Source organism: Penicillium rubens (genome assembly GCF_028828025.1).
Source record: "Penicillium rubens strain IBT 27055 chromosome Unknown utg000002l_segment0_segment0, whole genome shotgun sequence".
Taxonomy (NCBI): Eukaryota; Fungi; Ascomycota; class Eurotiomycetes; order Eurotiales; family Aspergillaceae; genus Penicillium; species Penicillium rubens.
Window position 1 is genome coordinate 9,767,058 of NW_026890600.1, and position 25,168 is coordinate 9,792,225.

Here is a 25,168-nt window from a genome sequence, read left to right on the forward strand (position 1 = left end):
CCTGCAAACTCCCGTTGTAGGTCTTCTTAGATTGGCCGTCCTTTCTTTGCGGCCTGGTTGTTGATTTGTCTTTTCCTTCATTCCTTGAGTGTTTTGGTCCACGGTGCACGTGGACCCCTGATCCTCAACCACCCCTCCTCCGAGCCACTACACCGCAACAGACGAGTTCCCATTTGAAACGCCTCTGACGAACTCCGAGGCCCACCTACCCCTTCTCGGGGTCTATCTTCTAGCTTGCGCGTGTCATATCCAAGTCACACTCTACAAATATGGCGTGAGTACATGCTCTGCCGTATCATACGTGTGTCATCACTAATTGATATGGTTCCTCAGGTCCGCGGGGTCGAACACCATCAAGGGTATGCAAAGACTGGCACTATGAACCAAAGTACGTTTTACTAGGACTGGTACTGATTGCATATATATAGTGGTTGCAAGGTTCCGTCCGCAGAACAAGGTTGAATTGGCCTCTGGGGGTAAGCCCATCGTCGAATTCGAGAATGAAGAGTCATGCAGCATCAACGTGAGCCCAAACTTAACCCAGAAACTGTGAGGGCTATACTGACAAATATTCTAGTCCCGAGAGGGCACAGGGGCCTTCACCTTTGATCGGGTGTTTCCTATGGACACCGCGCAAAACGACATCTTTGACTTCTCTATCCGACCGACCGTGGATGATATTCTGAACGGATATAACGGAACAGTTTTTGCCTATGGTCAGACTGGTGCCGGAAAATCATATACGATGATGGGTTCCGACATCGATGATGAGATAGGGAAAGGTATCATTCCACGCATGATCGAGCAAATCTTCGCCAGCATCCTGACTAGCCCGAGCAACATCGAGTATACCGTACGGGTCAGCTATATGGAAATTTACATGGAGCGGATCCGTGATTTACTCGTGCCTCAAAACGACAACTTACCAGTCCACGAGGAGAAAGCTCGCGGGGTTTACGTCAAAGGATTGCTGGAAGTATACGTATCCAGCGTGCAGGAGGTCTACGAAGTCATGCGCCGGGGAGGAGCAGCACGCGCCGTCTCTGCAACCAATATGAACCAGGAATCCTCTCGCTCCCACTCCATCTTCGTTATCACTGTCACCCAGAAAAATGTCGAGACTGGGTCCGCCAAGAGTGGCCAATTGTTTTTGGTTGATTTAGCTGGTAGCGAAAAGGTCGGCAAGACCGGCGCAAGTGGCCAGACTCTGGAGGAGGCCAAGAAGATCAACAAGAGTTTAAGTGCGCTAGGAATGGTCATCAACGCACTGACCGACGGCAAATCGACACACATTCCTTACCGTGACTCCAAACTCACTCGAATTCTCCAAGAATCCCTCGGTGGTAACTCCCGGACGACCTTGATTATCAACTGTTCGCCCAGCAGCTACAACGATGCCGAAACAATCTCAACCTTGCGTTTCGGTGTGCGCGCCAAGGCCATTAAGAATAAGGCCAAGGTCAACGCAGAACTGAGCTCCTCGGAGATGAAGCTGCTGCTGCGCAAGGCGCAAAGCCAAATGACGAATTTCGAAAGCTACATTTCAGCGCTTGAGGGCGAAATCAGCATGTGGCGTAGCGGCGATAGCGTCCCCAAGGACCAATGGACCCCCGCGCGAGGAAGCGAAATTGTCAGTGCCGCGAAGACTGAAGCCCGCGCTCCACGTCCAGGTACGCCCTCGCGTTTACAGGAGACTGCGCGTTCAGAAACCCCGCGCCCAGATTCACGGGTTGGAGATAGGTCCAGCACTCCTAGCCTGGTACTGGAGAAGGATGAGCGCGAGGAATTCTTGCGCCGTGAGAATGAATTCCAAGACCAGCTCTCAGAGAAGGAGTCGCACATTGTCAACGTGGAGCGCAGCCTCCGCGAGGCACGCGACGAGCTTAGGTCTATGAAGGAGAATGGCGCACGAACCGGCAAAGATAATGAGCGCTTGGGTACAGAAGTCAACGAGCTCCGCATGCAGCTCGAGAAGGTCTCATATGAGAGCAAGGAGGCTACCATTACGATGGATGGCCTCCGGGAGGCCAATTCAGAACTCACAGGCGAGTTAGATGAAGTCAAGCAGCAGCTTCTGGATGTCCGAATGAGGGCAAAGGAGACCACGGCGGCGCTTGATGAGAAGGAAAAGAAGAAGAGTGAAAAGATGGCTAAGATGATGGCCGGGTTCGACCTCGGTGGTGATGTGTTCTCCGATAACGAGCGCAAGCTGCAGGATCTCATCCAGCGCGTCGATGCTCTACACCAAATCAGCTCCGAGGGAGAAGTCATTGCACCAGACGACATCCTTGACCTTCGCACGAATCTTCTCGAGGCGCAAGGCTTCATCCGACAAGCCGAGCTGACCGTGAACGACCGAAGTGACTTTGGCGAGCTGCAGGACAGCCGCCGTGCAGATTTGGAAAAGAGACTGGATGACCTTCAACGAGAGTATGAGGGTCTATTGACGCGCAACCTGGGCGAGGGCGATGTGGAAGAGATTCGAGGACGGTTAGAGCAGGTTTATGTGACAAAGAAGGAGGCCGATACTGCAGCGGCAGAGGATCTTCGTTCTGACATTTTGCGCAAGGATGAGGAGTTGACCAAGTTGCGACAATCTCTTGTCGATACTCAGTCCCGGACGTCCACCAATGGTGCCGCAAGCAAGACTTTGCAGCAGCAGATCACCGAATTCGATGCCATGAAGAAGTCTCTCATGCGTGACCTTCAGAACCGCTGTGAACGTGTTGTCGAGTTGGAAATCTCCCTGGACGACGCACGAGAGCAGTACAACAACGTCCTCCGATCCTCAAACAACCGGGCTCAGCAGAAGAAGATGGCCTTCTTGGAGCGCAACCTCGAGCAATTAACCCATGTACAGCGTCAACTCGTGGAACAAAACAGCAGCTTGAAAAAGGAGGTGGCAATCGCGGAGCGGAAATTAATTGCAAGAAACGAGCGCATTGCCAGCCTGGAAGCCCTGCTCCAGGAGAGCCAAGAGAAACTTACCCAGGCCAACCACCGGTATGTCTTGATGCATTCCTTTGGATCTTGCTTAGTGTACTCGATACTAACTACCCTGATAGGTTCGAAGCTCAACTCACCGCTGTTAAGGAACGCCTCGAAGCAGCGAAGCAAGGTTCTACCCGCGGCTTACCGAGCATGGATGGGAATGCGAGTTTTAGCTTTGGGGGGTCACGCATCGCGAAGCCTTTACGCGGAGGTGGTGACGGGCCGGCGAATGCGAACGTCGCGGGCATACAATCACAAGAAGCGACCGGGAAGCGCAGCAGTTGGTTTTTTGATCGCCGATGATCCTAGCCCACTGTCAGAAAGCTGCTCGTCCCTTGCACAACTCTTTCTGAGGCTTGATGGTTGTCTGCCGTGTACCCCAGATCTCGTGCAATTCGTGCTTCTTTCACTGGCATGTGGTTGATCCTGATATTGGTCTATATTGATTCCTCTTTACGCTGTCTCACGAGTTTCTTCTGTCTCTTCCTTGATCATCTGATCAGCAGGCTTTTTCTTGTTTCTGATGTGATTTTGATACATATTTTTCTTCCCCATGTTTCCTTGCATTTCTCTTTCCAGTACATTAGATCCCATGCCGAGGACTGGCTCATGCGTCTTCCCGATACCCTTGTACATCAATTCCAGATAGAATGGAGAAGAGCTGGTAGTATGCGGGGCTTTAGTGATTTTGATGTCACATACTATTATATACGAGACAATGGATTGAATTCGATCCCCATCCAAGTCAGCGCATAGTTTCCGGGTCTGCCTTAAGATATAGTTCCTTATTTGGAAGAAAGACAGTCACAGTTCGATCAAAGTCAAGAGTCCAAATCTAAGTTGATAAGACACTGTATACGTACACTTTCACTACCGACCTTTGGAAGGTTGTACTCTCAAAATATACAAAAGACATGGGGGGTAATCGAAAAGATGACAAGGACCAAAAAAAAAAAAAAATAAAAAAAAAGTAAACTAGAGAAACAGAGAATATGAGAAGAGAATATGCAATGCATCCCCTTCGCCCGTCCAAAAGAGAATGCCTCACATTGCGCCAGTATTCGCCCAAGCAACAATCTAAACCAATCCGTCGTAAAGCGACAAGGCACTGACGATAGTTTCGTCCCGTTTGCTGCCTTCTTTGAACTCCTCGATGTCGAGGCTGCCATTCTCATCCTTGTCCATCATCCGGAAGATCTTCCGTACGCGCTTCTCCGGGGTATCTTCGTCCTCAGGGAGTTTCACCATGGATCCAACCTGTATTCCAGTTAGTTATTAGAGCCTATCTTCATAAAACCCCATTGTACATACCATCTTATAGATCGCCTCGACAATGGCCAGCATTTCGTCATAAGTGATTTTTCCATCGCCATCAATATCGTACAATTGGAATGCCCAATCCAGCTTATCCTCCATCTTGCCCCGCGAAGTCACGGACAGGGCGCAGATAAACTCCTTGAAGTCGATCATACCACTGTTGTCCGAGTCGAAAACGCGAAAGACATAATTGGCAAAGGATGACGGGTCACCGAAGGGGAAGAACTGCCGGTAGATTTTCTGGAATTCTTCCTTGGTCAGGGTACCGGACGGGCAGTCCTTGAGGAATCCTAGAGATGTCCACATATCAGCTATCACTCTTTAACATTTTCGTATCCGATATGTGGCTCATATCTGCATATCTGCATACCTTTGTACCATTGTTGTAGCTCCTTCTTATCGAAATGTGTTGCCCTTTGCAGCTCATCGAGCTGCGTTGGCGAAAGCTTTGATTGACTGCGGAACACGGGGTCAACGCGGATCCTCTGAATTCAGGTCGCGTGATATTCATCATGACCTCAGATCGAAGGTACCGGGGGGGGGGGGGGGGGGGGGGGTTTGGTCCTGGCTTGTTCCTCCCCCTCGAGGTGATGCGCAATCTGAAACCCACGGGGTCCGTTCCACCGCCATTTTCAAAGAGGGTGACAGGATAGTAGAAACTTACGACTTTCCCATGATCAAAATGATCCCTCTCGAACAGTATCAAGACCAAGTTCCAACCAAATCTGGGAGTGAGGGCCTTGCAATGGGCTCGGAGTGATGACGCGGGGTAGAAACAGGCGGGATGGGTGTGGCTGAGTTGTGGCTGGTAAATGCTAAGTGCCCAGTGGGAAGTACCTAGGTAAGTCTAAGCAAGGGAGTTCCCAATGTAAGATGAAACAAGTGCAACAAGAATAAACAAGTACACTTCTAAAGATAGAGAAGGTTGAAGATGGAGGTGGCGAGAGAACGGGGAAGTCCAGAACATCCCGGGGCTTGGCACTTTTCTATTAAGACAATCTCATTATCGCGTATATACATCTAGTCCGTGGACTTTCATTCCTCAATATCAAAACACATTTATCTATCTGCAAGGTAGACCTCTCCAAGCAATGGGGGCTTTTTCTTTTGGAAGAGGAAATAAAAGGACAAAAACACACAGAAGCGAAGTCTTCTCTCGTGAAGACCCCAAAATGCGAGGCTAAAATGTGAGAAACAGCAATAGGAAGTCCTTTAGTCCACCTTGATTGAGCCATAAATACGGTGGATGAATGCCCAACTGGCAAAGAAACCAATGGAACCTGCACAAAAGTCAGCAAAGAAAGCCCATCCGGAAGACACAGGAACAAGAACCTACCAGTCAGAATGAACACAATGAAGGCGATCAACGCCGAATAGCCCACATAGAGCACCGCCCCCGTCAATCCACCAAAGCTGACCCGTGTCGCCCAGAAAATGAGCGCATTCACAAATACATATCCCCCGGTCATACCTGCACCCATAAATGCGCGCCAGTGCCACCGGTAGTTCTCTGCACACAGCAAGAAATACACCAGCAAGACAGTGGTAGCCGCAGAGGTAATAATCATCAGGCCGTAGCAGAGGAACAGGAACCCGAACATGTAGTAGATCTTGTTGGTCCAGAGGGAGGTCATAATGAAGTACAGCTCGACAAAAATGGCACCGAAGGGGAGAATTCCGGTCAGCAGAATCGACGGAATTGTGCGCAGGCTACCAGACATCGGAGGAACCTGCCGAGGGATTTGGTTGGTCTTGGTAGGACCCTCAAGCGGCTATTGGAAAGGTGTGGTTAGTCACTTGAATGTCTGGATATAGGGGGTGGAATTTTAACAGTACCGATTGCTTGAATCCCAACCAGCTGCCTGCCACGCTCAAGGGCACGCTGATAACAAACCAGATCAAGACCAGTGCCAACATAGTTCCAAATGGTACGGCACCGCTGGATCCCTTGGCCCAAACAAAGAGATTCAGCGTGAAGAAAGTACCAAATACAATGCCAGGAATGAACAGAGGTGTCATGATAATGTTGCGCCTCCAAGCGTCGCCTCCGAATGTCTTATACACTCGCGCCGACACGTAACCGCCGATACCACCGAAAAGGGCGGAAATCAGGAGAATGGCAGTAGCCAGGAATCCACGGTTGGAAGGAGAGAGGAGGCCAAGCAGCGCAAATGCTACAAGGGAAGATTAGCACCTAGGAGGAGAAGAGCGTGAGTTAGACTACCTACCGACAGTCACACCGGTCATCATAAATAGCTGGGCACCATTGCCAACCATCACACTCAGCAACAACGGAGACTTGGGGCACCGGAAGACGTCGCCATGGACCAATTTCCAGCCAGAATCCTCCTGGACTCCGTCTTCGATCGCAGCCGAAGTGCTGTCCAAATCCTCGAGGTTGAACGAATCAAGCCTGTTATAGCGAGCAATATCCTTCTTGAGTGCGCGGACTAGAATCATGCTGACCATACCGACGAGAAAAACCACGAAGACGGCCGAGTTGATGAGCGAGAACCAGTGGATCTTGGGGTCATAGACATGAAGATACTTATCCCACCGGGTAGCCCAGGCTGTGGGGGACTCCTTCCAGTACACACTATATGTCCAGGTGACTGTTGTCTCCCCGTCCTCGTTGAGCGTAAGACCATTTCCCGGAGTACCACATTCAGCGGCGCCACCTTCTAAATTCCGGGAGTCCTTGCGAGATTCAGGCTGGACAAGCACTCCAACAACGCGGTATTTATCCTTGCCGCCAAAGCCCACCTTATGATAATCAATCACAATGTCGTAGTGATTGTTGAGCAGAGCCTGCCCATTGTCATCTAGCTCACCCAGAGAGAAACCGGGGTTGTAGAATTTAGTCTTGGTAACACCATCATAGTTCAACTGCGCGGCTGGCAGCCCATCCACAATCCAGTTGATGTTGTAGCCCTGAGCTATTCGCCGATTGGTCCACTTTGCGCTGCGGGCATCAAATTTTGCCTCTGCACATATCGATTTGCACGTCTCGTTCTTTGCCATGTGAAGCTCGAATGGCGAGGTGCGGATCCGATCACCGAATAGAATGCTCCCCAGGGATTCCCTCACATCTTTAGGACCGTCTGCAGGTCGGCAGAACCCAAAAGCCGGATGGTAGTAGTCAAATGAGAAGACCGAATGAAGCTGATCATCTCGCGAGAGACTGGGGGTGAGGTGGTTGACATAAAGCGGAACTGCTTGTCCTTCGTCGTAGGAGGTCGGTGCAACACCTGGCAGATAAAAGGCCGTAGTCAAGGAAGGGATTGCTAGTAGAGTCGAGGAAAGAAGAAAGGCTCGATCGGTGAACCGCATGTTGGGTGTCTCTATAGAATTTGGAAGCCTGGAATCAACCTCAATTGTTTGTTTGGGAGGATAGGAGTAGAGCTTGGGTATCGGTGGGCGATCGTGAAAGAAAACGGGGGGTTGTTCACAGCAAGAAGCTACCCTAGAAAGCGAGAACCACGGTTCTCATCTGTGAGAAACTCGCGATACTCGAAGGAGGTAAAGTGCCAAAATACCAAACTGCGAGTGACAGACTGGCAATGACGATCTAAGGATGTCTTGTTAGTGCCTTGGTGCCTTATTATTATCACACGTGACTGGTGTTATCGTCGAAGCGGCCAATTTTTTTTGTTCGCGAACTATTGTTCTCTACAAGTCATCGACTCTCAATCATGGCTTCAGCACAGGCGCCTGCACGCCCTCAAAGCCTATCGACATTACTTGAGACTCTGAATACTTGTCTGTCGACAACTGCCTCCTCTCTACCCAAGCCACACAAGGATGTGCCTTCCGATGTCACGATCGAGCCTCCCCAAGACGGCATATCTCTCCTCGACACCAAGAGCGAAATTCTCCTCTCCTACTTGCAAAATCTTGTGTTCCTGATCATTTTCCAACTGCGAAATGTGTCGGCGAAACAAACTCCGAAAGGGAACAGTCAATCTACGGACAACTCCCTCGAAGATGATATTCGCAAGAAATTGATTGAGCTTCGCGTATTCCTCGAACGTGGTGTCCGTCCTTTGGAAGGACGATTGAAGTATCAGGTGGATAAGGTCATTAAGGCTGCAGAGGATGCGGAGCGGGCAGAGAAGGTTCAGCCGGTCAAGACCAAGAAAAGCCGCAAAGCCGCGACATCAGGCAGCGAAGCCTCATCGGATGAGGACGAAGATGCGAGCGGCAGCGAGGAGGAAGAGGACATTGATGAAATGGCGTACCGACCTAATGTTTCTGCCTTCTCCAGGGGAGTGGCCGAGCAGAAGAAGGCCCAACCCTCCAAGGGTGCCGTCGAAGGACCCGGGGATGGCATTTATCGTCCCCCGAGGATCATGCCAACTTCCTTGCCTACGACGGAACGTCGCGAACGCCAGGACCGCAGACCGATCCGATCCAACGTCATCGACGAATTTGTTAGCGCTGAAATGTCCTCCGCACCCATGGCTGAGCCCAGTATCGGCAGCACAATCATTGATGGTGGCCGAACGGTTAAGTCAAAGAAGGACCGAGAGCGCGAGGCAGAGCGTACCACCTACGAAGAGACCAACTTCGTCCGATTGCCGAAGGAGACTAAGAAGGAATTGGCCAAACGGGGTCGTGGAAAGGATACCACGTACGGTGGTGATGAATGGAAGGGGCTCAATGAGGGCGCAGATAACATTGAACGTCTCACCCGGAGAAGCAAAAGCAATGGAGCCGCACTCGAGAAGAGTCGGAAGCGAGTCCGCAACGAGGACGGGCAACGCGGTGATGGTGTTGGCATGGGTCAGATCTTCGACAAGCGACGAAAGAAGGTTGACAGCTGGAAGCGGTAAAAAGTGGTTGCAGCGGGCAACCTCCATGTTCAAAGGCGTTTCTTTCTGGAATTCAATCACTTTGGAGTTTACTTGATTACCCAAGGTCCATTTTGACCAATGCATACCTGTATCTAGATTCTACGACATACATTCGAGGATATAATTCCACCGGATCAATTTGGTCTAGGGCTGTGTATGTGTATGTGTATGTGTATGTGTATGTGTATATTTTATACCTTACCGCCGGAATATAATGACTCGGCATGCCGATAAACACCGGCATCTGGCAAGCTCCTTCCGGAGTAGCAAAAATATGATGCTCGATATGGCCTCCACAGAGCATGTGGTATCGATCGAAAGAAATCACTTATTTAAGAAGAAGGTATTCAACTGGATAGCTTCCAACTTGCTGTGACTAGGCCCAAATGCAGTTCACATGTTAAACCCCGAGGATAGGCCCAGATGACGTCATTGTGTCCCTCAGGACCAACTCTCGATATCTTTCGTTTCTTTTCTTTCCAACACCGTTGAAGCTTTTTGATCACAATGGAAAACCCAGGTGCGTTGTCAATTCGATTTCATATATATTTATCTCCTGCTCATCCCTATAGTGGCCGATATACCAACCGTTATCCGGAGTCTGACACAGTCCACGCCGTCTTTACAAGAAACCGTCCTCAAGCGGTATTTCACCAACAATGCATCATTTGTTCACCCATTCTGCCGAGTGCCCAACTTTGAAGGTAGCAGATGGTGGGTCTCAAAGATATTCCAATGGTATAAGATCATGTCACCCCGGATCGAGTTAGAGATTCATTCAATTGGTACGGACTCCTCAAGGTCATGGACAGCATAATTTTGACAACAAACTCTGACCATCCTCCAGCATTTGATGAGGATAAGCTCAAGCTCTATGTGAATATGTCACAGATCTTTTCCATTTGGCTTGTTCCATTCCACGTTGCTCCGGTGACTCTTACTACGGTCTTGGACCTGACGTACGATTCGGACAAGAGCGATACTACGACCAATGGCGACCACAAGCTTTACTATATTTCTAAGCAAGAAGATCTGTATCAAACATCAGAGTTCGTCAAGTTCCTCATGCCGCATATCGGGTATTGGATTATTTTTGGTTGGCATCTCATTGCAACCCTTTTCTGTCTCCTGGGTGTGACTTTGCTATGGCCTATACTGTGGCTGGAAGAGCAGCATTATATCCCTGCTCACTTTTTGCGAGGGGGCAATTTGGCCTACGACATGGGGAAGAAGATTCCAGAAATCAAAGGGCAATAATGGGAGGAAATTTTCAATCTTCAGGTGGATATCGTTGAATTTAAGCGCTATGTCTTGATATACATACAATACATATGTTTTTTTAACACTAGTCTTCCAGGCCATAATGACGAATAAAGTATCACGTTTCAATTATGATGACCTTCTTAACTTCCACTGTACATGCATCCCCCGTAACATTGGGCAAGTATCATATTAAGCCAGTCTACTGAGCTTTCTTTGACTTGCGTTGTTTTTTCAGCTCCCTGCGGAACGAGTTCTCTTGTTCCACGAACCTCAAGGGCAAGCCACGACCAATACCAAAGAACACGAACAACGCCCACTTCCAGCGGAACGGGTTGACGACAAGGACGAAGAAGTACCAGTAGATCAGTTCAGCATAGGTGAAGAAGTCAAATGCTCCCGTGGGTGCCAGACGCTTCATGAACCTAGTGAAGTCGATCCAGGTCTTCATCCACCCTTCAGTAGGTCTGGTCAATGGGTCGGTCAAGAACATAAGCAGGAATCGCGTGTATATTCCAATATGCATATTGCCCACTGTACCAATCGCATCGACGTAGGTGCTGTTGTTTGCGCAAATATCCGGGTACTTGGGTGGGAAGACTTGAAGATACCAACTAGGCGGACCGTAGGGTTCATCGAAACACTCATCGGGCAAAAAGGTCAGTGAAGGCCGTTTAAAACCAGTTGCCATGACGATAATATCTCCCTCAACCAATTTCTCGTGGCCAGGTCCTCCCTTAGGGACACCCTTGGATCGATAATTGAACATCACACCCTTCTCTTCCACAGAAACGATGTCACCCCGTAGCCAGTGAGCTTTGCCCTCGCGGATCTGGTTAAACAACTCGTCATTGGCCATCGGAGTTCCGGTAAAGATTCCTTTGTCTGACGGCGCAATGTCTTGAAGATCACGATAGAAAAACTTGCGCAGCAACCATTCGGGGATCCACGAGAGTGAGGTTTCCTGGCCGAAGATATTGCACGCTAGCAGAGACTGCACGAGTATGTTGCGGGGGATGATCCATTTATCGGAGCGAGAAAGAACGTCAATCTCGGCAGCTCCGTTCTTGACGGCGAACTCCAAAGCTTCAATGGCGCTAGCGCCGCCTCCCACAATGAGTACCTTTTTGCCTTTGGCGTTTTTGCCATCCAACTCAGAGGAGTGGTAGATTTGGCCCTTGAATCTTTCCTGGCTAGGCAGCGGTGGCATCTTAGGATCTCCACAAACGCCCACTGTGGCCAAGATGCCGTCGAAGCGGCCATACTGCTCTTCGTCATTGTTGATGATCCACTGGCCATTCTTGGTCTTTTTCACAGATTTGACTTTAGTCTCAAAGACCGTGCGTCTTTCCAGGTCATATCTCTTCCAGACATCAACGATTTGCTCTTTGATCTGCTGCTGGGTGGGATACGCGCTGTCGAACCGGACGGAAGGATGGAAACGGTACATGACGCTGTGGACTTGTAGTGCGGAGGTGGAATTGACTCTCTATAAGGGTATTAGTAGAAGTGCTTTAACTAAAGGCAAAGTAGAACTGACACTCCAGATGCCTCCCAATCCCTGTTCTTTGGGTCTCGATTCGAACAATTGGACATCGAAGCCATTGCCAACGCAGTGGGCAGCCGATGACACACCGGTCAAGCCTGCGCCAATGACTGCGACTCTCTTTCTAGGAAGATTTGCATTCTGAGCGGTAGGGGGCGGGGGTATAGGCGAAAAGACGTAAACCAACACCGCTTGCATAGCCAAGTAGAGCCAGGTAAAGGTCTCTACGAATGGATGCCGGATGAAGGCCGAGAGCGCCAAGATAATGGACTCAGAACCCATGATTTTTGTTAAATGAGGAATTGGAACAATTAAGAAAGAAAAGAATCAACATTGAGAATATTTGTACTTCCAATTCCCTGTGACGTTACCTTTTACATGTGATATGGGTACAGTTAGATGACATCATAGGAGGAAACCTGTCTGGGAAGAGAGGAGACATCTAGCACGTACTATAACATATGATATTATACTATAATTATACTATAACATCATCTATGGACTTGCTTGATTGACTCTAAAGGTCTCCAAGGAAGTTTCATGTGAAATTGCTGCCCGTTCGACCAATATCGACTTTAACAAGGTGTGATTTACAATATTTACAATATCGTACTGGGTACATACATAGTGCACCTATAATTTTGACAGGAATCAAAAACATAGCATATGTTGTATGTACTTTGACTATAAGTAATCCAGAGGGACTTGTGTGATCGTAAGACGATATTTGAATATCCCCTCTCCGAGGGCTATATACATCATCCGTTTGGGATACCTACGCCTATTAAATGACAAGATAATCATTATCTGTGATTCAAACCATATCAATCACATTCAAGAGTACATGATAATACTACCTATGACCTATAAATTGCATGGACATAATACACCATCTTTATGTTGCAAGGGTGCATATTGTACGCTTATACTAGAGTATTACTCTATAGATATGTAGATATATACAATCTGAGTGAAGTGCTTACTTCTAGACACCAACCCATTTGAACTATACCAGAACTATCATTAACAGTGATCCATTGATTTCATCTTATCAAAACACTCAATGACCTAGCATAATTGAATGCAATTGAAAATTGAATCGGGTCCCGCTCCTGGACATCCATGCATGTCTATACAAAGGGCGGTGACGGGTTCTGCCATGCCGTCAATAGATGAGCTCCTCGGTTTGGTTTCTTTGACCGTTAAGAATCTTTGAAAACACAATGATCGTTCAATTAAATTAAAACTTCTGGAGATACCAGCCAATCGAGCATTTCGCTCTTTCAACATGGGTCAAACTCCCGTCCTCGACCAATTCCTCGGCAGTTTGCAGGAATTGGTCCAGAACCGCGATGGTGCCAAAGTCCAGGACTTTCTTCAGCTCGAGCCGCCGCTTTCTGACATTTACCAGCGCATGGTCAGTGAACTACGGCAGTACTATGCCCCGGGCTCCAAGGCTGACACCGAACTTCTTCAACGATGCGAGCCTCTCGTGCCGCGATCCAAGGGTGGCTCATGGACGGCGTTCCCGACTTTCGTCAAGCTCTACCTGATCTTTCTACGCGATATGAACACCGATAACCTATTGGAAACATACAACCAGTTGAAGGCGCTGCTCAAGTAAGTTTTGCTGCCCCCCGGTGGAGGATTCTGAATGCACTCTCTGTTCCCCGGACGAGGATCCTACTCATATCTTCGAGCTTGAAAGCTGACTCAACCTTCTCATCAACTGCAGTCAATGTGTGCTCGCCCTCGGAGATAGTCAAATGGGTGTCGTCGTTCTTCCTACAGTTCTCTACTTGTCGAAGGTGCTGGCAAAATTAGCAATGGGCCTCGATCGTCGACCGGACCTGATCGCGCATATTCGACGAATGGAAGGTCTGGCGGCTCAGGACGAGAGCATCGAGAAAGTGACCTTGGTGGAAAAATCGGCCAATGTGGTGCGCGAAGCCTTCATCAAGTGCCTCACTGATCGGACCGGCACTCCCGGCCCTACTGGTAAGCCGGAGGGCAAGCGCATCGGTATCTATCTCATGGCTAATCTCTGCCTGAAACTGCTGTTCCAGGTACGGAGGCTCTATCACTGACTATCTCACCCTCTTTCAGATCTTGATTCTGACGAAATATAGTGCGGCAAACTACGCAACGCCGAGCAGATGTTTGCAAGTATCAGCGCCCAATCACCCCCCTTGGCCTACTTCCCAGCTTCACAGCGTGTAACCTACCTCTACTACCTCGGGCGCTACCTTTTCGCCAATAACCTCTTTTCCCCCGCCCGCCTCGCTTTACAGGCCGCCTACGACCAATGCCACCGCCAAGCCATAAGCCAACGACGCTTGATCCTCTCATACCTCATTCCGTGTAACATTATCTTGGGCCGATTCCCGTCCCAGGCACTTCTCCAACGACCAGAAGCACAAGGGTTAGCAGAACACTTCCAGCCACTGTGTCGATTGATTGTCCGAGGAGACTACCTGGCTTTCCGGCAACATCTCTTCTTGGGCTCGCCGACCGCGCAATGGTTTGCACGCAAAGGAATTCTGTTTACTCTCCGAAATCGATGCGAGACTCTGGTTTGGCGATCTTTTGCACGCAAGGTTTTCATGTACGGAGGTTCCTATGGAGGTCCGCAGGCGCAGGCGCAGAAGGGACCTCCACCAGTCCTCAACCTTAAAAAGCTCGTTGTGGCTATACGATGGCTACAGACACAACACGCATCATCCGGAACTGGCACCACGAGTACTATGGTAGCCTCCAACCTCTATGGGTCACAAGTCGTTTCCGAACCCACAGATCTCGACTACGCCCGCCTGGAAGGAGCAGATGGAAGGGCTAGCCCCGCCACCGATCGAGAGATACTAGGAAAATATGGGGATTTTTTGGCACCGGACGGATTTTACACCGAAGAAGGGCGACCACAACCTAATCTACCGGGTCAATTGGTCGATGGAGACCCAGAAGAGAACTATGGCGATTACGAACTGAATCCATATGCGTATGACTTCGACGACAGGATAGAAACAGACGCATCCATGATGCAAGAGATTGAATCGATTTTTGCATCGTTGATTACACAAGGGCTGATGGGTGGCTACCTTCTCCATCGTGAGCCTCGATTCGCCGTTCCCGGTGCCAAAATCAAAGGAATTTTGCCCACAGGATTCCCCAATGTCTGGCAGACCATTTCTGCACGGGAGAGTCATGATTCCAGTGTTCCAGGTTGGGTACAGCCACGGGCGCCTACAATAGTGGGAGCAGCTGGAGGTGGTAGGGTGGTCAATCTCGCAGGAGCACGCCCTGTTGGCCTACAATAGGCTTGGAATTTTCTACTCTACTTCTATTCTGTTTCTGTTTGTCTTTCTTCTTTCTCATGTTGATGATACCGATGTACAGTTCTGAATTTGATTTCGTACAAATCCTACTAGTTCATGTCTTTCATGTCAGCCAGGGCTCCAAATGCGGCGACCTCGGGCTGGGGATTCTCTCATTCCATTCCCCTTGCTTGGCATATTACATCTTCTGGCTTTTGCTTATATTTCTATATCTCCCTTTTTTTCATTTTCATATCTATAATGGATCATACTGCAGATGTGCAAGAGATCTCAGCACGGGTAGCGGACTTCCACAGTCGCCAGCAACCATTCCGTATATATCATGGCGCTACCAACAGTACTCGGCCCTCCAACCGATCTCTCTCCAACACGGTCAGCACAGAACCTCTCACTCGCATCCTCGAGATCGATATCGACAGATATACAGCTATAGTTGAGCCCAATGTCTCGATGGGTGCTCTGGTGGCTGCCACCATGGTCCATGGGTTGGTCCCTTTGGTGGTTGTCGAGTTCCCCAACATCTCGGTTGGGGGCGGATTCTCCGGGACGTCCGGCGAGAGTAGCTCTTTCCGCGAGGGGTTCTTCGATCATACTGTCAATTGGATTGAAATGGTCCTGGCAGATGGTCAGGTGGTGAAGGCATACAATGACCGCGTCAAGACGGGTTCGGAACTGGCGGATAACCGCTCGGACTTGTTCTGGGGCGCCGCATCTTCCTTTGGGACCTTGGGAGTGGTCACTCTATTGGAGATTCGATTGAAAAAGTCGCAGCCATTGGTTGAACTGAAATACTATGTCAATTCCAATATGAAGGACGCGGTGCGTGCCTTTGAAGAGGCTAGCGCTGATCCAAGCACTGAATACCTGGACGGAATCGTCTATGCACGGAACAAGATCGTCGTTTGTGCTGGTCGACAAATTGAACAAACTTCTAACGTAAAGCCTCAACGCTTTACTCGTCGACAGGACGATTGGTTCTATTTGCACGTCGAACGAATTGCTCAATCCAAGATCTCCAAGATTTCCGACGGAGAGAGCTCACCTCACATGGATGCAGTGGACTACATTCCTCTCACGGACTACCTGTTCCGTTATGATCGAGGTGGTTTCTGGGTTGCCCGTTACGCCTTTCGCTACTTCTGTGTTCCATTCACCTCTCTGACACGCTGGCTTCTTAACCGATTCATGCACACCAAGGTGATGTATCATGCTCTGCACGTTAGTGGGCTTGCGCGTCGATATATCATCCAAGATGTCGGTGTACCAATATCCACTGCTGCCGAGTTCCTGGACTGGCTGGACCGACCTGACAACTTTGGCCAATATCCGCTTTGGCTCTGTCCGCTACCACCAGGAAGTGCCGGTGGGTTGGAAGGAGATCCGGCGGATGGCAAGGGAGTTAACACACGACTCCTCAATTTTGGGATCTGGGGCCCGGCCGCTACCACGGATGAGGCCGGTTTCGTGGCTCAAAATCGACAGCTTGAACACAAGGTCCACAGTCTTGGAGGAAAGAAGTGGCTATATGCACATACTTACTATACAGAGGACGAATTCTGGTCCATCTATAACAAGCCCGGTTATGATTCCTTACGGGCAAGATACCACGCGCAGCATCTTCCATCCCTGTATGAAAAGGTCCGAGTGCGTGGATCTGATCTCCCTGGTCCACATCGTGGAGAGTTCGAGAATGGCTGGAAGGGATCGGTCAAACGTGCCCTGTGGGACGTCTGGCCATTTTGTGGTCTTTACGGGGTCTATAAGGCTTGGAGAGGAGGAGACTATCTGTTGCAAAAAGAAATTCCCAAGAAGAAGGCCGATTGAATAGGATAGTTCGAAGATATTCGGGGTATCGATGCATTCCGTTCAGCCAGAAACACCAGGTCATCCAGCGCATATGCATGATGCAATAGGGAACAGCAAATATGACAAGAGTATAAGAAAATCCCTAACAGAAGAAAGCCCGAAACATGAACCCGTAGGGGAAAACAAAGGAAAAGACGGCAGAGGAGCATGGCTACTCTACCACAATGCGTCCTTCCAACCGAGGAGAGATTCCCGATGTCCAGGCCGGAGTGAATTCCCCTTCGCCGTTCATAGTATTCAACCTTGTGCATTGCAGACCTGCGTGCCGCATCCACTTTCGGACAACTCGCCGCGCAACTTGTAGACGATGCTCCTCTTCAGCGGATGATTTCGCTGGCTGAGTGACGTAATTAGTGATTGGCCCAGAGGATGTGAGGATATCTGGATCCTCATCCGAGTCCGAGTCCATGGCATTGCCATTCGCCTCGTCCCCGGTGATAATGTCGACCTGTTCGACTTCTTCGGGAAATCGACCGTAGTAGTATGCTGACCGGGCTGTGCGTCGGGGATTAGGCTGCCGGTTCACCCTATCGCTTGCGTTTTTCTCGTCGTTTTTGAGGGACGCTGGCTTCAGCCAGCCTTCACCGTGCAGATTGCGATGTACAATACCCCAGTGGCGGCCTAAACTGGCACTCCAACGGTTCCATTTCCCGAGTACTTTGAGACTTAGGAAATATTGCCGTAGGATTGTACTGATGAGCACACCGTTTTCCTCAGAGACAAGCTCCTCCACATCACCTCCTTCCGCCTGGATAAGCAATGAGGCGAACCCGTCTTTTCCTCGGGCCATATAGCCGCGTGTGGCGAGAATATAGTCACGCTCTAAGTCAATGGGCTCATCGCCAATACGAGCGAATGTAATGCGCGACCCGGATGGTGCGTCCAATTTAAACCCGTAGTTGATATTGGATACCTGCAAGAATCGGCCCTCGAGCGCGGGGAGCTGGCTGACCCCATTTTCGAGTGCAGCCAGCAATGCATGGCCGCGAACGCGCAGCAATACCACAGGGTCCTCGAAAGGGAAGCAATTCAGCAGATCCTTCAGTTTCAGTATGCCGGGCGGGTATATTTGGTCGCCGCGAATTGTGCCACCCGCCATCATGGCACAATCGGCCGCATAATAGAAGCGCATCAGATCGCAAACAAAATTCCCCAAATTAGATTCACGCTGTCGCACAGTAGAAAACCGGCCATCGAGCGGGCTGACTGTAAATCCAATTGGCTTGTCTAGTTTGGCCTTGAGGCTGGAAGTGAGCCGGGCCACCATTGCCACTGTGTCAGGGTCTTCGGGAATTGAGCGAACAACATCCCGTCGCATTATGTTGAAGTCCCAACCAGGCAAACCATCTCGTTTGCGGAAAGCTTCGATGTAACTCAATTGTTTGAAGTCAGTGCCTGACCGCATCACATGAATTCCATTGACAACAGCATGGCCATAAAAGTGATCATGACCCCCGAGAATAATGTCCACAAGATCGGGTGACAGGTTGTTAGCCAGTTTAAAGTCATTCGGTTCACGTTGGTGCGTGACAGCGACTACGAGGTCTGCTCCCTCATCTCGAAGCTGTTTCGCAAGAACCCGGGCCGTTTGAGATGCGGATTTGTAGATCAGATCAGGCGGAAGAGAGTTGATTGTGCCGAGCCTGGGGTAGGGCCGAGTAAGCAAAGGAATAACAATGGAAAAGCGTAAAAGCACTAAAATATGTGTTCCAGGGCCGCATACCATTCTCGTTCTCCAAGACCCAATACGCCAATCTTGAGCCCATTGGAAGAGATCAACATGCGAGACTTCCCGCTGTCAGCTATTGGGGTATCCTCCCCTAGTGCGGGGTCAAGAACGTTTGCTAAAAGCCAAGGAAAGTGACATTGGCTGGCCAAATGGCGGAATTGGACGACCCCAAAATCGAGATCATGATTCTAGACCCTTAGATTAGCGGGGACCATATTTCTGGTGGGCAGGTTGCCATACTCACACCCACACACGCTACATCGGTGCCCACTGTGTTGAGGAATGGTACCATATGCCTGCCCTTTGTGATTGTACTTTCGATACTCGGGTTGAAAGCATCGCCGGAGAAGAAGGTCAGAATATCGGGCTGACCAGCGAACTGTGGGTGATGACGGTAGTGATTCACGAGGGATTGAAACCGAGACACCCCGCCGACAGGCTCAGCAGAGCCAGATCTATATAAGATGATTTAATATCATCCCATATTGCAGTTTATGAAGCCAGGGAGAGAAAGAGAGGGGAAGCATACTCGACGTGGTAGACATCATTATAGTGGATTAGCCGTAGATCCGGAGATCCAGTTCGGTCAGAGGAATAAGTGACGGAGAGACCGTCTGTTTCGATGTTTGACATGGAAGTCGCAATGTTATGGAAAAGGTATGAAGATATACTTGAAAGGAAGAGACACAGGGAGAGAAGAGAGAGAAGAGAAGAGATCGTGAGAGGAGAAGAGCAAAAGAGGCGCAGAGACAAACATGAGGGGGAAGCCGCGGCATTGGTGCCTGGTTGATGCCTTGATGCCTGAAGGTTGGGGTGTCATAGTAATATTTCAATATAAACTTGGATAAAAGCAAGAAAAAGAAAAAGAAAAAGAAAAAGAAAAAGACCACGCCATGCAAGAGGTATCCTAAAACTCAATAAGAGAATGATTCACAGCTTCTGTTCCGTCACCGTCCATCGCCGCTTCGTTCCACCCTCACGATCCCCCAACGGCTGAGCACTCCCCCATAAACCACGCTGCGATAGTGTCCGTTGTGGTAACTGCTTCGTCCAGGCAAGATCTGAAGACTTATCAGACCTATCAGAGAGTTCGGAATCTTGACTGACCGGCCGATCACCGAAGTTCGGCACGAGGTTGTCATCCGCTTTATCAGTGGGCGACGAGATCGAGTTCCAAAGCCCAGAGGCACCTTGAGAAGTAGTTGAACCGGTTGACGGCCGCATTGCCAGTGTCCATGGCCCAGAGCTAGTACTATGTGGCCCGTTTGTTGACGTTTCTTGGAGGAGCGATGGGCGAGCGCCAAGACGATTCCGATAGGAAGGGACCGGAGGCGGTGAAAGTACAGGGACAGAGGGAGATGACAGCGAGCTGAGCTGTGAGGGGTTTATTCCCGGGCGCAGATGATCTGTCGACGCCACAAGCTGCAAGGAGTATTCCCGTGATACCGATTGGTTGTCAGGGCCCGGAGATTTAGGCGTGTGACCCATGTCATGCGCGGGTTTATTGACACGGTTGCGTCGCACAGCCATAGTGAGTGAAGCTGTGTTAATATCGACCAAGACCGAGTGCCCGTTCAACGAACTGATCAAAGCATTGCAATCCGCGCCATGTGTGATGATAACGAGGACCGTTTGCGCATTACAGTCACTTACCTCATTGGACTCTGCTGTAGAACCGGGTTCAGACAGATCCTGTTCCCGATACCAATTGATCATGTGCTGAAATCCATCATGTACTCGTTCGTGCATGGTACTCCATTCCTCACCGAACTCGCCCCCTGTGCCCCAATAAGGCGTGCGCATACTGTCCCACTGGTAGTCGATCCTCGTACATGCGTTCCGTGCATGAGCAACATAGCCTGTAGGAATGGGGTCCGATGCGGAAACGGCATAGCTGGGAGTTGGGGGTACATAATATGCGTCTAGAGTAGGCGGCAGATTGGTTTCTAGGCGACCGAGAGACTTCTTTGCATGTTTGGCGATAGGGTTTTGGAAAGTGTCGTGGGTGTTGGCACGCTGGCGTTGGGATGTTGAGGAGTGCAAGCGGTCTTCACCATCCGGTGAAGTAGGATGTGACTGGCTGCGCCAACCGCCAGGAAAGTGGCCTGACAACGCCCTTGTCAAACCATTGGTGGCTGGGATGATTTCAGCGCGACGGAGTAATTCCCCTTTGGCAGACGCCACCATTCTGTCCGAGCCCGGTGGGGGCGTGATCTGGTCATAGTAGTCGGGTGATAGCCATTCGCCCAGAAATGCGTCGACGCGAAGGAGACATCGCTGGTCAGGGGTGGATGAAACGGTGGGGACAGTGGGAGCTGAACTAGCTCCTTCGGATGCTTCTGCGCCTGAGGCTTGGTGGATACCAGCACTGACCCCTATCGCAGTTTGCAGACATCGAAGGTAAGGAGAGGTATGAACAATGACGTTATATCGGTGCAACAGATCCGAAGATGCGGGGGTGGGGTTTGCCTGTTTATCCGAGGTGGGATGATGGCTGTGCGGACTCTCTGGATCTTCCCCAGTGAACTGCCGGGCCCTTAGGAGACTTCCTATACGTACACCAAGTGCCCGAGACTGTATCCATCCACCGTAGGAAAGAGGTGGATCGAATGGGCTCGGAGAGGTTAAGTGCCAATCTTTGTCTGCAGCATCGAGGCGGGCGCCATGTCTAGAAGGCTGGTGAGCAGCGGAAGCAGCGTAATGAAAGTAGTTACTGACCTGGCGATAAACACAATAGGGGGTGAGTTTTTCATGGAGGTCAATATATGTCCTTGGACGCCTGGTCACTGTTGTTTTGTTCTTTTTTCCTTGGTTCGCGGGGAAGATGCAGCGTTAACGCCGTCTCCGGGTTTAATGAAAGTAGGTGGAAATGTTTTTAGAAAAGCCCTATGGCTGGTCAACCGGGTATTGTGACAAACATAGTTGAGACTCGCAATGAAAAGAGAACGCAAAAAGAAAAGCGAAGAGAGCGAAAGTCGAAAAGAACTAGCTGGGCTAGAGCTGCAGGTCCCCGGCATGTGATGCTTACTAACAGCCCCTCATCGCCCGGCTGGGCACCCATGGAGGCCCTTGACAAAGAGTACTAACAAAGAGCAGTAGTTAGTACAAGGTCATATTTCCTTTGGAAATACCCTGGGAAAAGCAGAGATTAAAAATATATGGATCACCATTGGCCATATTGGTATGCGGCACGTCTGGACCAAGCGGGATACCGATATTCAAACGGTTCATAGTTCTATAGATGCGCAACTCCCTCGGAGGAACTGCGATAAACAAGACCAGTTGGTGAGGATGACTACTATTATGTGTAAGGCCGTGTTAGGGTCTAGCCATAATCTCGACGATACACCGGAAATCCCTTTCAAAAAGAAACTTGATGTGTGCAAAAGATGATATAGCCCCCTCCGTTGATCCCCTAAACGCCTCAGTCAGTATAACATCTATGTAAGTACCAGTAGGCTCCTAATTGTAAACATCATCCAAGTAAATAGGACTCATTTGCACAATACATATTTTAAGTATCTTACGGGTTAAAGGGGAAAAATTCAATGTTATGCTCATGTAATCCTATATACATATTTTCATGGTAGCAGATAAACTGGCCAGTTCGTTTTCTATGGATCGACAGTTAGAATAGTGCTGGGTATGGTGCTGGGTATGGTGCTGGGTATAGTACTGGGTATAGTGCTAAGCATAGTGCTAACTTTTAGGTAGACGGGGGTCGATCTAGGCTAGGGAGGTCCTCTAGTAATCCCCTATATATATAGTTGACTATCCGGTGCCCACACAGTATGTAGGTGTTGGTGACCTGCCACGACTAATGTATTATCTGGCTCTTTCTCGACAAATCCCATAAGTTATCTTCTAGTTACTCTACTTGGTTTACCCATCTCCTCTTCATAGGACGCAAGCGGAAAGTCTCTAGGTCCATGTCCATGTCCATGTCAATCAAGGGATATGAGGGCAGGTGGAATGCAGATGTCACTGCGGAGTAAGCATGGGAGAGACATTCTTCACACATTCCATTGACCTTAGATTCCTGATTGCAGACGTCATAAGATATATGTTGTATACGGAGTAGTGTATAGACAAAGCCTGTTTCCCGACCTTCTACGACCAGAGTAGGGCTTGTGATTCACTCCCTCCTTACCACCATATTCTCTGACATATCACTTTCATTTGTATTCATCCAAGATTGAAACGGAAAGTTAGTCACAATATTGAGGATTTGAGATTTAGTTAAAGGCATTTCACCTTCCACGTGCCGTTTTCACGGTCGTTCTCCTCCATCCAGCCGAGTTGTTCCACCTCAACACAGGCTTGCGCAAGTGGTGTACAAGCTTGAATATAATTGATCGCCCTCTCTCTACCATGCGTCTGCAAGTAATTTGTACCCTATTCATGGGAACTGTGATTGCCATTCCCTATGGTCTGGAAGTAAGTCTCTGTTGTCCAAGGTTATATCCAATGTTGATCTCACTGACTGTCCTGCAGTACAAACATGTATGACTATTAAACCTCAAACATTTATTCCACGGTCTAACACGTCTTTTAGGATGCGCAGCAGCCCACAACTTTGTCCACATTCATACCGATAAAAAGAGCGACTACAACTGCCCTTACACCTCCATCCCACTCCTTCGGTGCCCAAGGGAGAATGTTGCCGTATGGATACCAACACCTTACATTTTGAAATTATAAGCTAACATCGAAACAGATTTTGAATGGGATAACACGGGACCTCATTTCCGATGCCGAAAAGTAAAGAAAAAGAGATAACTATACAGAAACTCGGACATTATGTATACATAATAGATGTCTAGATGTGCATATTCCCTACAACAATTCGGCAATCGCTTTTACCCCAAGTGGACATAGCCGGGCCGGAATGAGTAGCCGACCGGGGCCGACTTCGGGGCCGTTATCTGATCTTCTATACTCCACAGGTTACTTTATTACTGCTTTCCTTTTTCCTTTTACTCTTTTCGCTTCATATCCGTAAGGACAATTGCTAAGATGGCAAACAACATTCCCCATCCTTCCCTATGTGTCACCACGACAGATTTCGAGAAGGTCGCAAAGAATGTCCTCCCGGAGAAGTCATGGGTTTATGCATCAAGCTCAGCTGCTACCGGCCTGTCAATGACGACCAATCTTGATGACTGGTCTCTGATAAACTTCCGCCCTCGAATTTTGAGGAGCGTTGACTCAATGGACACCCGAAGGAACATCTTGGGACACACCTCTCAGTTTCCTTTCTTCGTATCGGCTATGGGTACACTGGGCAGCTCCCACCCTGGCGCTGAACCATTGCTAGTGAGAGGAGCAACCCGTAAAGGCTTGCACACCATGATCAGTACGGCATCTACAAAGCCCCTCGAAGAGATCATGGATGCTCATCTGGATGAGCAACGGCTTCTCGGCAATAAAAGCCCTTCGAACTTGTCATTCCAGCTCTACGTGCCTGTGGATCGGACAAGGGCCAAGTCACTCATCCGAAGAGTCAAGACGGCCGGATATCAAAGCCTGTGGGTCACAGTGGACACTTCAACCCTAGGAAAGCGTACTGCCGATCGTTACCTCCAAGCACGAGAAAATCTCGACGCTGGTGTTGCTGAAAATGCAAGAGACATTCACAGTGAGAACGACTTTGCGCCAGCGTTCGGAGGTCGGCAGGTTCCCGGTTCGGTAGATGGTGGTCTCACTTGGGAGGATTTGGATTGGATTTCGTCAGAGTGGGGTGGGCCAATGGTTCTCAAGGGGATTCAAAGCGTTGAGGACGTGAAGCTGGCTGTCCAACACGGTGTACAGGGAATTCTGTTGAGCAACCATGGAGGCAGGCAGATTCATTCCGCTCCAAGCTCATTGATGACGCTTTTGGAGATTCGCACGTACTACCCGGAGGCCTTCGACAAGCTCCAGGTGTTTGTTGACGGAGGTCTTCGCGATGGAGCAGATGTCCTCAAGGCGTTGTGTCTCGGAGCAACCGCGGTTGGAGTCGGCCGGCCTTACTACTACGCCCTCGCGGCATATGGCGCTGAAGGAGTGGAAAGATGTACAGACAGTAAGTCGGGACTGGTGTTCAAGTCAATTTAAGCTAACACACTCGCAGTCATCACAGAGGAACTTGAGATCACCATGAAGATGCTTGGTGTCTCTTCTCTAGACCAACTGGGCCCAGATATGGTAAACACCAGCCGACTAGCGAATGAAATGTGGCGACCAGCATTTGGAAATTCCAAGCTGTGAAAGAGAAAATTTGCGGATTTATTCA

The 25,168-nt window shown here is 49.5% G+C and overlaps 12 protein-coding genes across 12 annotated transcripts; 7 read left to right on the top strand and 5 right to left on the bottom strand.

Moving 5' to 3' along the window:
- Window positions 1–269: 269 nt before the first annotated feature.
- Window positions 270–3,294, top strand: N7525_006142 (putative kinesin family protein (KinA); the record flags this gene model as incomplete). Its single annotated transcript, XM_061213625.1, has 5 exons — window positions 270–274; window positions 334–359; window positions 429–523; window positions 578–3,003; window positions 3,066–3,294. 5 exons carry the CDS (start codon window positions 270–272, stop codon window positions 3,292–3,294), a joined length of 2,781 nt encoding a protein of 926 aa, XP_061070646.1.
- Window positions 3,295–4,068: 774 nt separating this feature from the next.
- N7525_006143 (EF-hand domain-containing protein) lies at window positions 4,069–4,983 on the bottom strand (the record flags this gene model as incomplete). Its single annotated transcript, XM_002564038.1, has 4 exons — window positions 4,069–4,248; window positions 4,303–4,598; window positions 4,679–4,764; window positions 4,973–4,983. The coding sequence occupies 4 exons, from the start codon at window positions 4,981–4,983 to the stop codon at window positions 4,069–4,071; spliced, it is 573 nt and encodes a 190-aa protein (XP_002564084.1).
- Window positions 4,984–5,520: 537 nt separating this feature from the next.
- On the bottom strand, window positions 5,521–7,638 carry N7525_006144 (transmembrane 9 family protein; the record flags this gene model as incomplete). Its single annotated transcript, XM_002564037.2, has 4 exons — window positions 5,521–5,588; window positions 5,645–6,080; window positions 6,145–6,482; window positions 6,537–7,638. 4 exons carry the CDS (start codon window positions 7,636–7,638, stop codon window positions 5,521–5,523), a joined length of 1,944 nt encoding a protein of 647 aa, XP_002564083.2.
- Window positions 7,639–8,000: 362 nt separating this feature from the next.
- On the top strand, window positions 8,001–9,140 carry lcp5 (small subunit rRNA maturation protein LCP5; the record flags this gene model as incomplete). The annotated part of the gene is made up of 1 exon (XM_002564036.1): window positions 8,001–9,140. The coding sequence occupies one exon, from the start codon at window positions 8,001–8,003 to the stop codon at window positions 9,138–9,140; it is 1,140 nt and encodes a 379-aa protein (XP_002564082.1).
- A 528-nt stretch (window positions 9,141–9,668) lies between these two features.
- On the top strand, window positions 9,669–10,418 carry N7525_006146 (uncharacterized protein; the record flags this gene model as incomplete). The annotated part of the gene is made up of 3 exons (XM_002564035.1): window positions 9,669–9,681; window positions 9,734–9,946; window positions 10,009–10,418. 3 exons carry the CDS (start codon window positions 9,669–9,671, stop codon window positions 10,416–10,418), a joined length of 636 nt encoding a protein of 211 aa, XP_002564081.1.
- A 205-nt stretch (window positions 10,419–10,623) lies between these two features.
- On the bottom strand, window positions 10,624–12,249 carry N7525_006147 (uncharacterized protein; the record flags this gene model as incomplete). The annotated part of the gene is made up of 2 exons (XM_002564034.2): window positions 10,624–11,910; window positions 11,962–12,249. 2 exons carry the CDS (start codon window positions 12,247–12,249, stop codon window positions 10,624–10,626), a joined length of 1,575 nt encoding a protein of 524 aa, XP_002564080.2.
- A 1,006-nt stretch (window positions 12,250–13,255) lies between these two features.
- On the top strand, window positions 13,256–15,281 carry N7525_006148 (uncharacterized protein; the record flags this gene model as incomplete). The annotated part of the gene is made up of 3 exons (XM_061213626.1): window positions 13,256–13,587; window positions 13,703–14,033; window positions 14,097–15,281. 3 exons carry the CDS (start codon window positions 13,256–13,258, stop codon window positions 15,279–15,281), a joined length of 1,848 nt encoding a protein of 615 aa, XP_061070647.1.
- A 258-nt stretch (window positions 15,282–15,539) lies between these two features.
- Window positions 15,540–17,123, top strand: N7525_006149 (FAD-binding oxidoreductase; the record flags this gene model as incomplete). Its single annotated transcript, XM_061213627.1, has 1 exon — window positions 15,540–17,123. The coding sequence occupies one exon, from the start codon at window positions 15,540–15,542 to the stop codon at window positions 17,121–17,123; it is 1,584 nt and encodes a 527-aa protein (XP_061070648.1).
- Window positions 17,124–17,316: 193 nt separating this feature from the next.
- On the bottom strand, window positions 17,317–19,527 carry N7525_006150 (putative 5'-nucleotidase; the record flags this gene model as incomplete). The annotated part of the gene is made up of 4 exons (XM_002564031.1): window positions 17,317–18,808; window positions 18,889–19,082; window positions 19,139–19,349; window positions 19,424–19,527. 4 exons carry the CDS (start codon window positions 19,525–19,527, stop codon window positions 17,317–17,319), a joined length of 2,001 nt encoding a protein of 666 aa, XP_002564077.1.
- A 297-nt stretch (window positions 19,528–19,824) lies between these two features.
- Window positions 19,825–21,647, bottom strand: N7525_006151 (uncharacterized protein; the record flags this gene model as incomplete). The annotated part of the gene is made up of 2 exons (XM_061213628.1): window positions 19,825–21,562; window positions 21,613–21,647. 2 exons carry the CDS (start codon window positions 21,645–21,647, stop codon window positions 19,825–19,827), a joined length of 1,773 nt encoding a protein of 590 aa, XP_061070649.1.
- Window positions 21,648–23,265: 1,618 nt separating this feature from the next.
- N7525_006152 (uncharacterized protein) lies at window positions 23,266–23,587 on the top strand (the record flags this gene model as incomplete). Its single annotated transcript, XM_061213629.1, has 2 exons — window positions 23,266–23,331; window positions 23,450–23,587. 2 exons carry the CDS (start codon window positions 23,266–23,268, stop codon window positions 23,585–23,587), a joined length of 204 nt encoding a protein of 67 aa, XP_061070650.1.
- A 323-nt stretch (window positions 23,588–23,910) lies between these two features.
- N7525_006153 (uncharacterized protein) lies at window positions 23,911–25,143 on the top strand (the record flags this gene model as incomplete). The annotated part of the gene is made up of 2 exons (XM_002564029.1): window positions 23,911–24,958; window positions 25,007–25,143. The coding sequence occupies 2 exons, from the start codon at window positions 23,911–23,913 to the stop codon at window positions 25,141–25,143; spliced, it is 1,185 nt and encodes a 394-aa protein (XP_002564075.1).
- Between the last annotated feature and the right edge of the window lie 25 nt (window positions 25,144–25,168).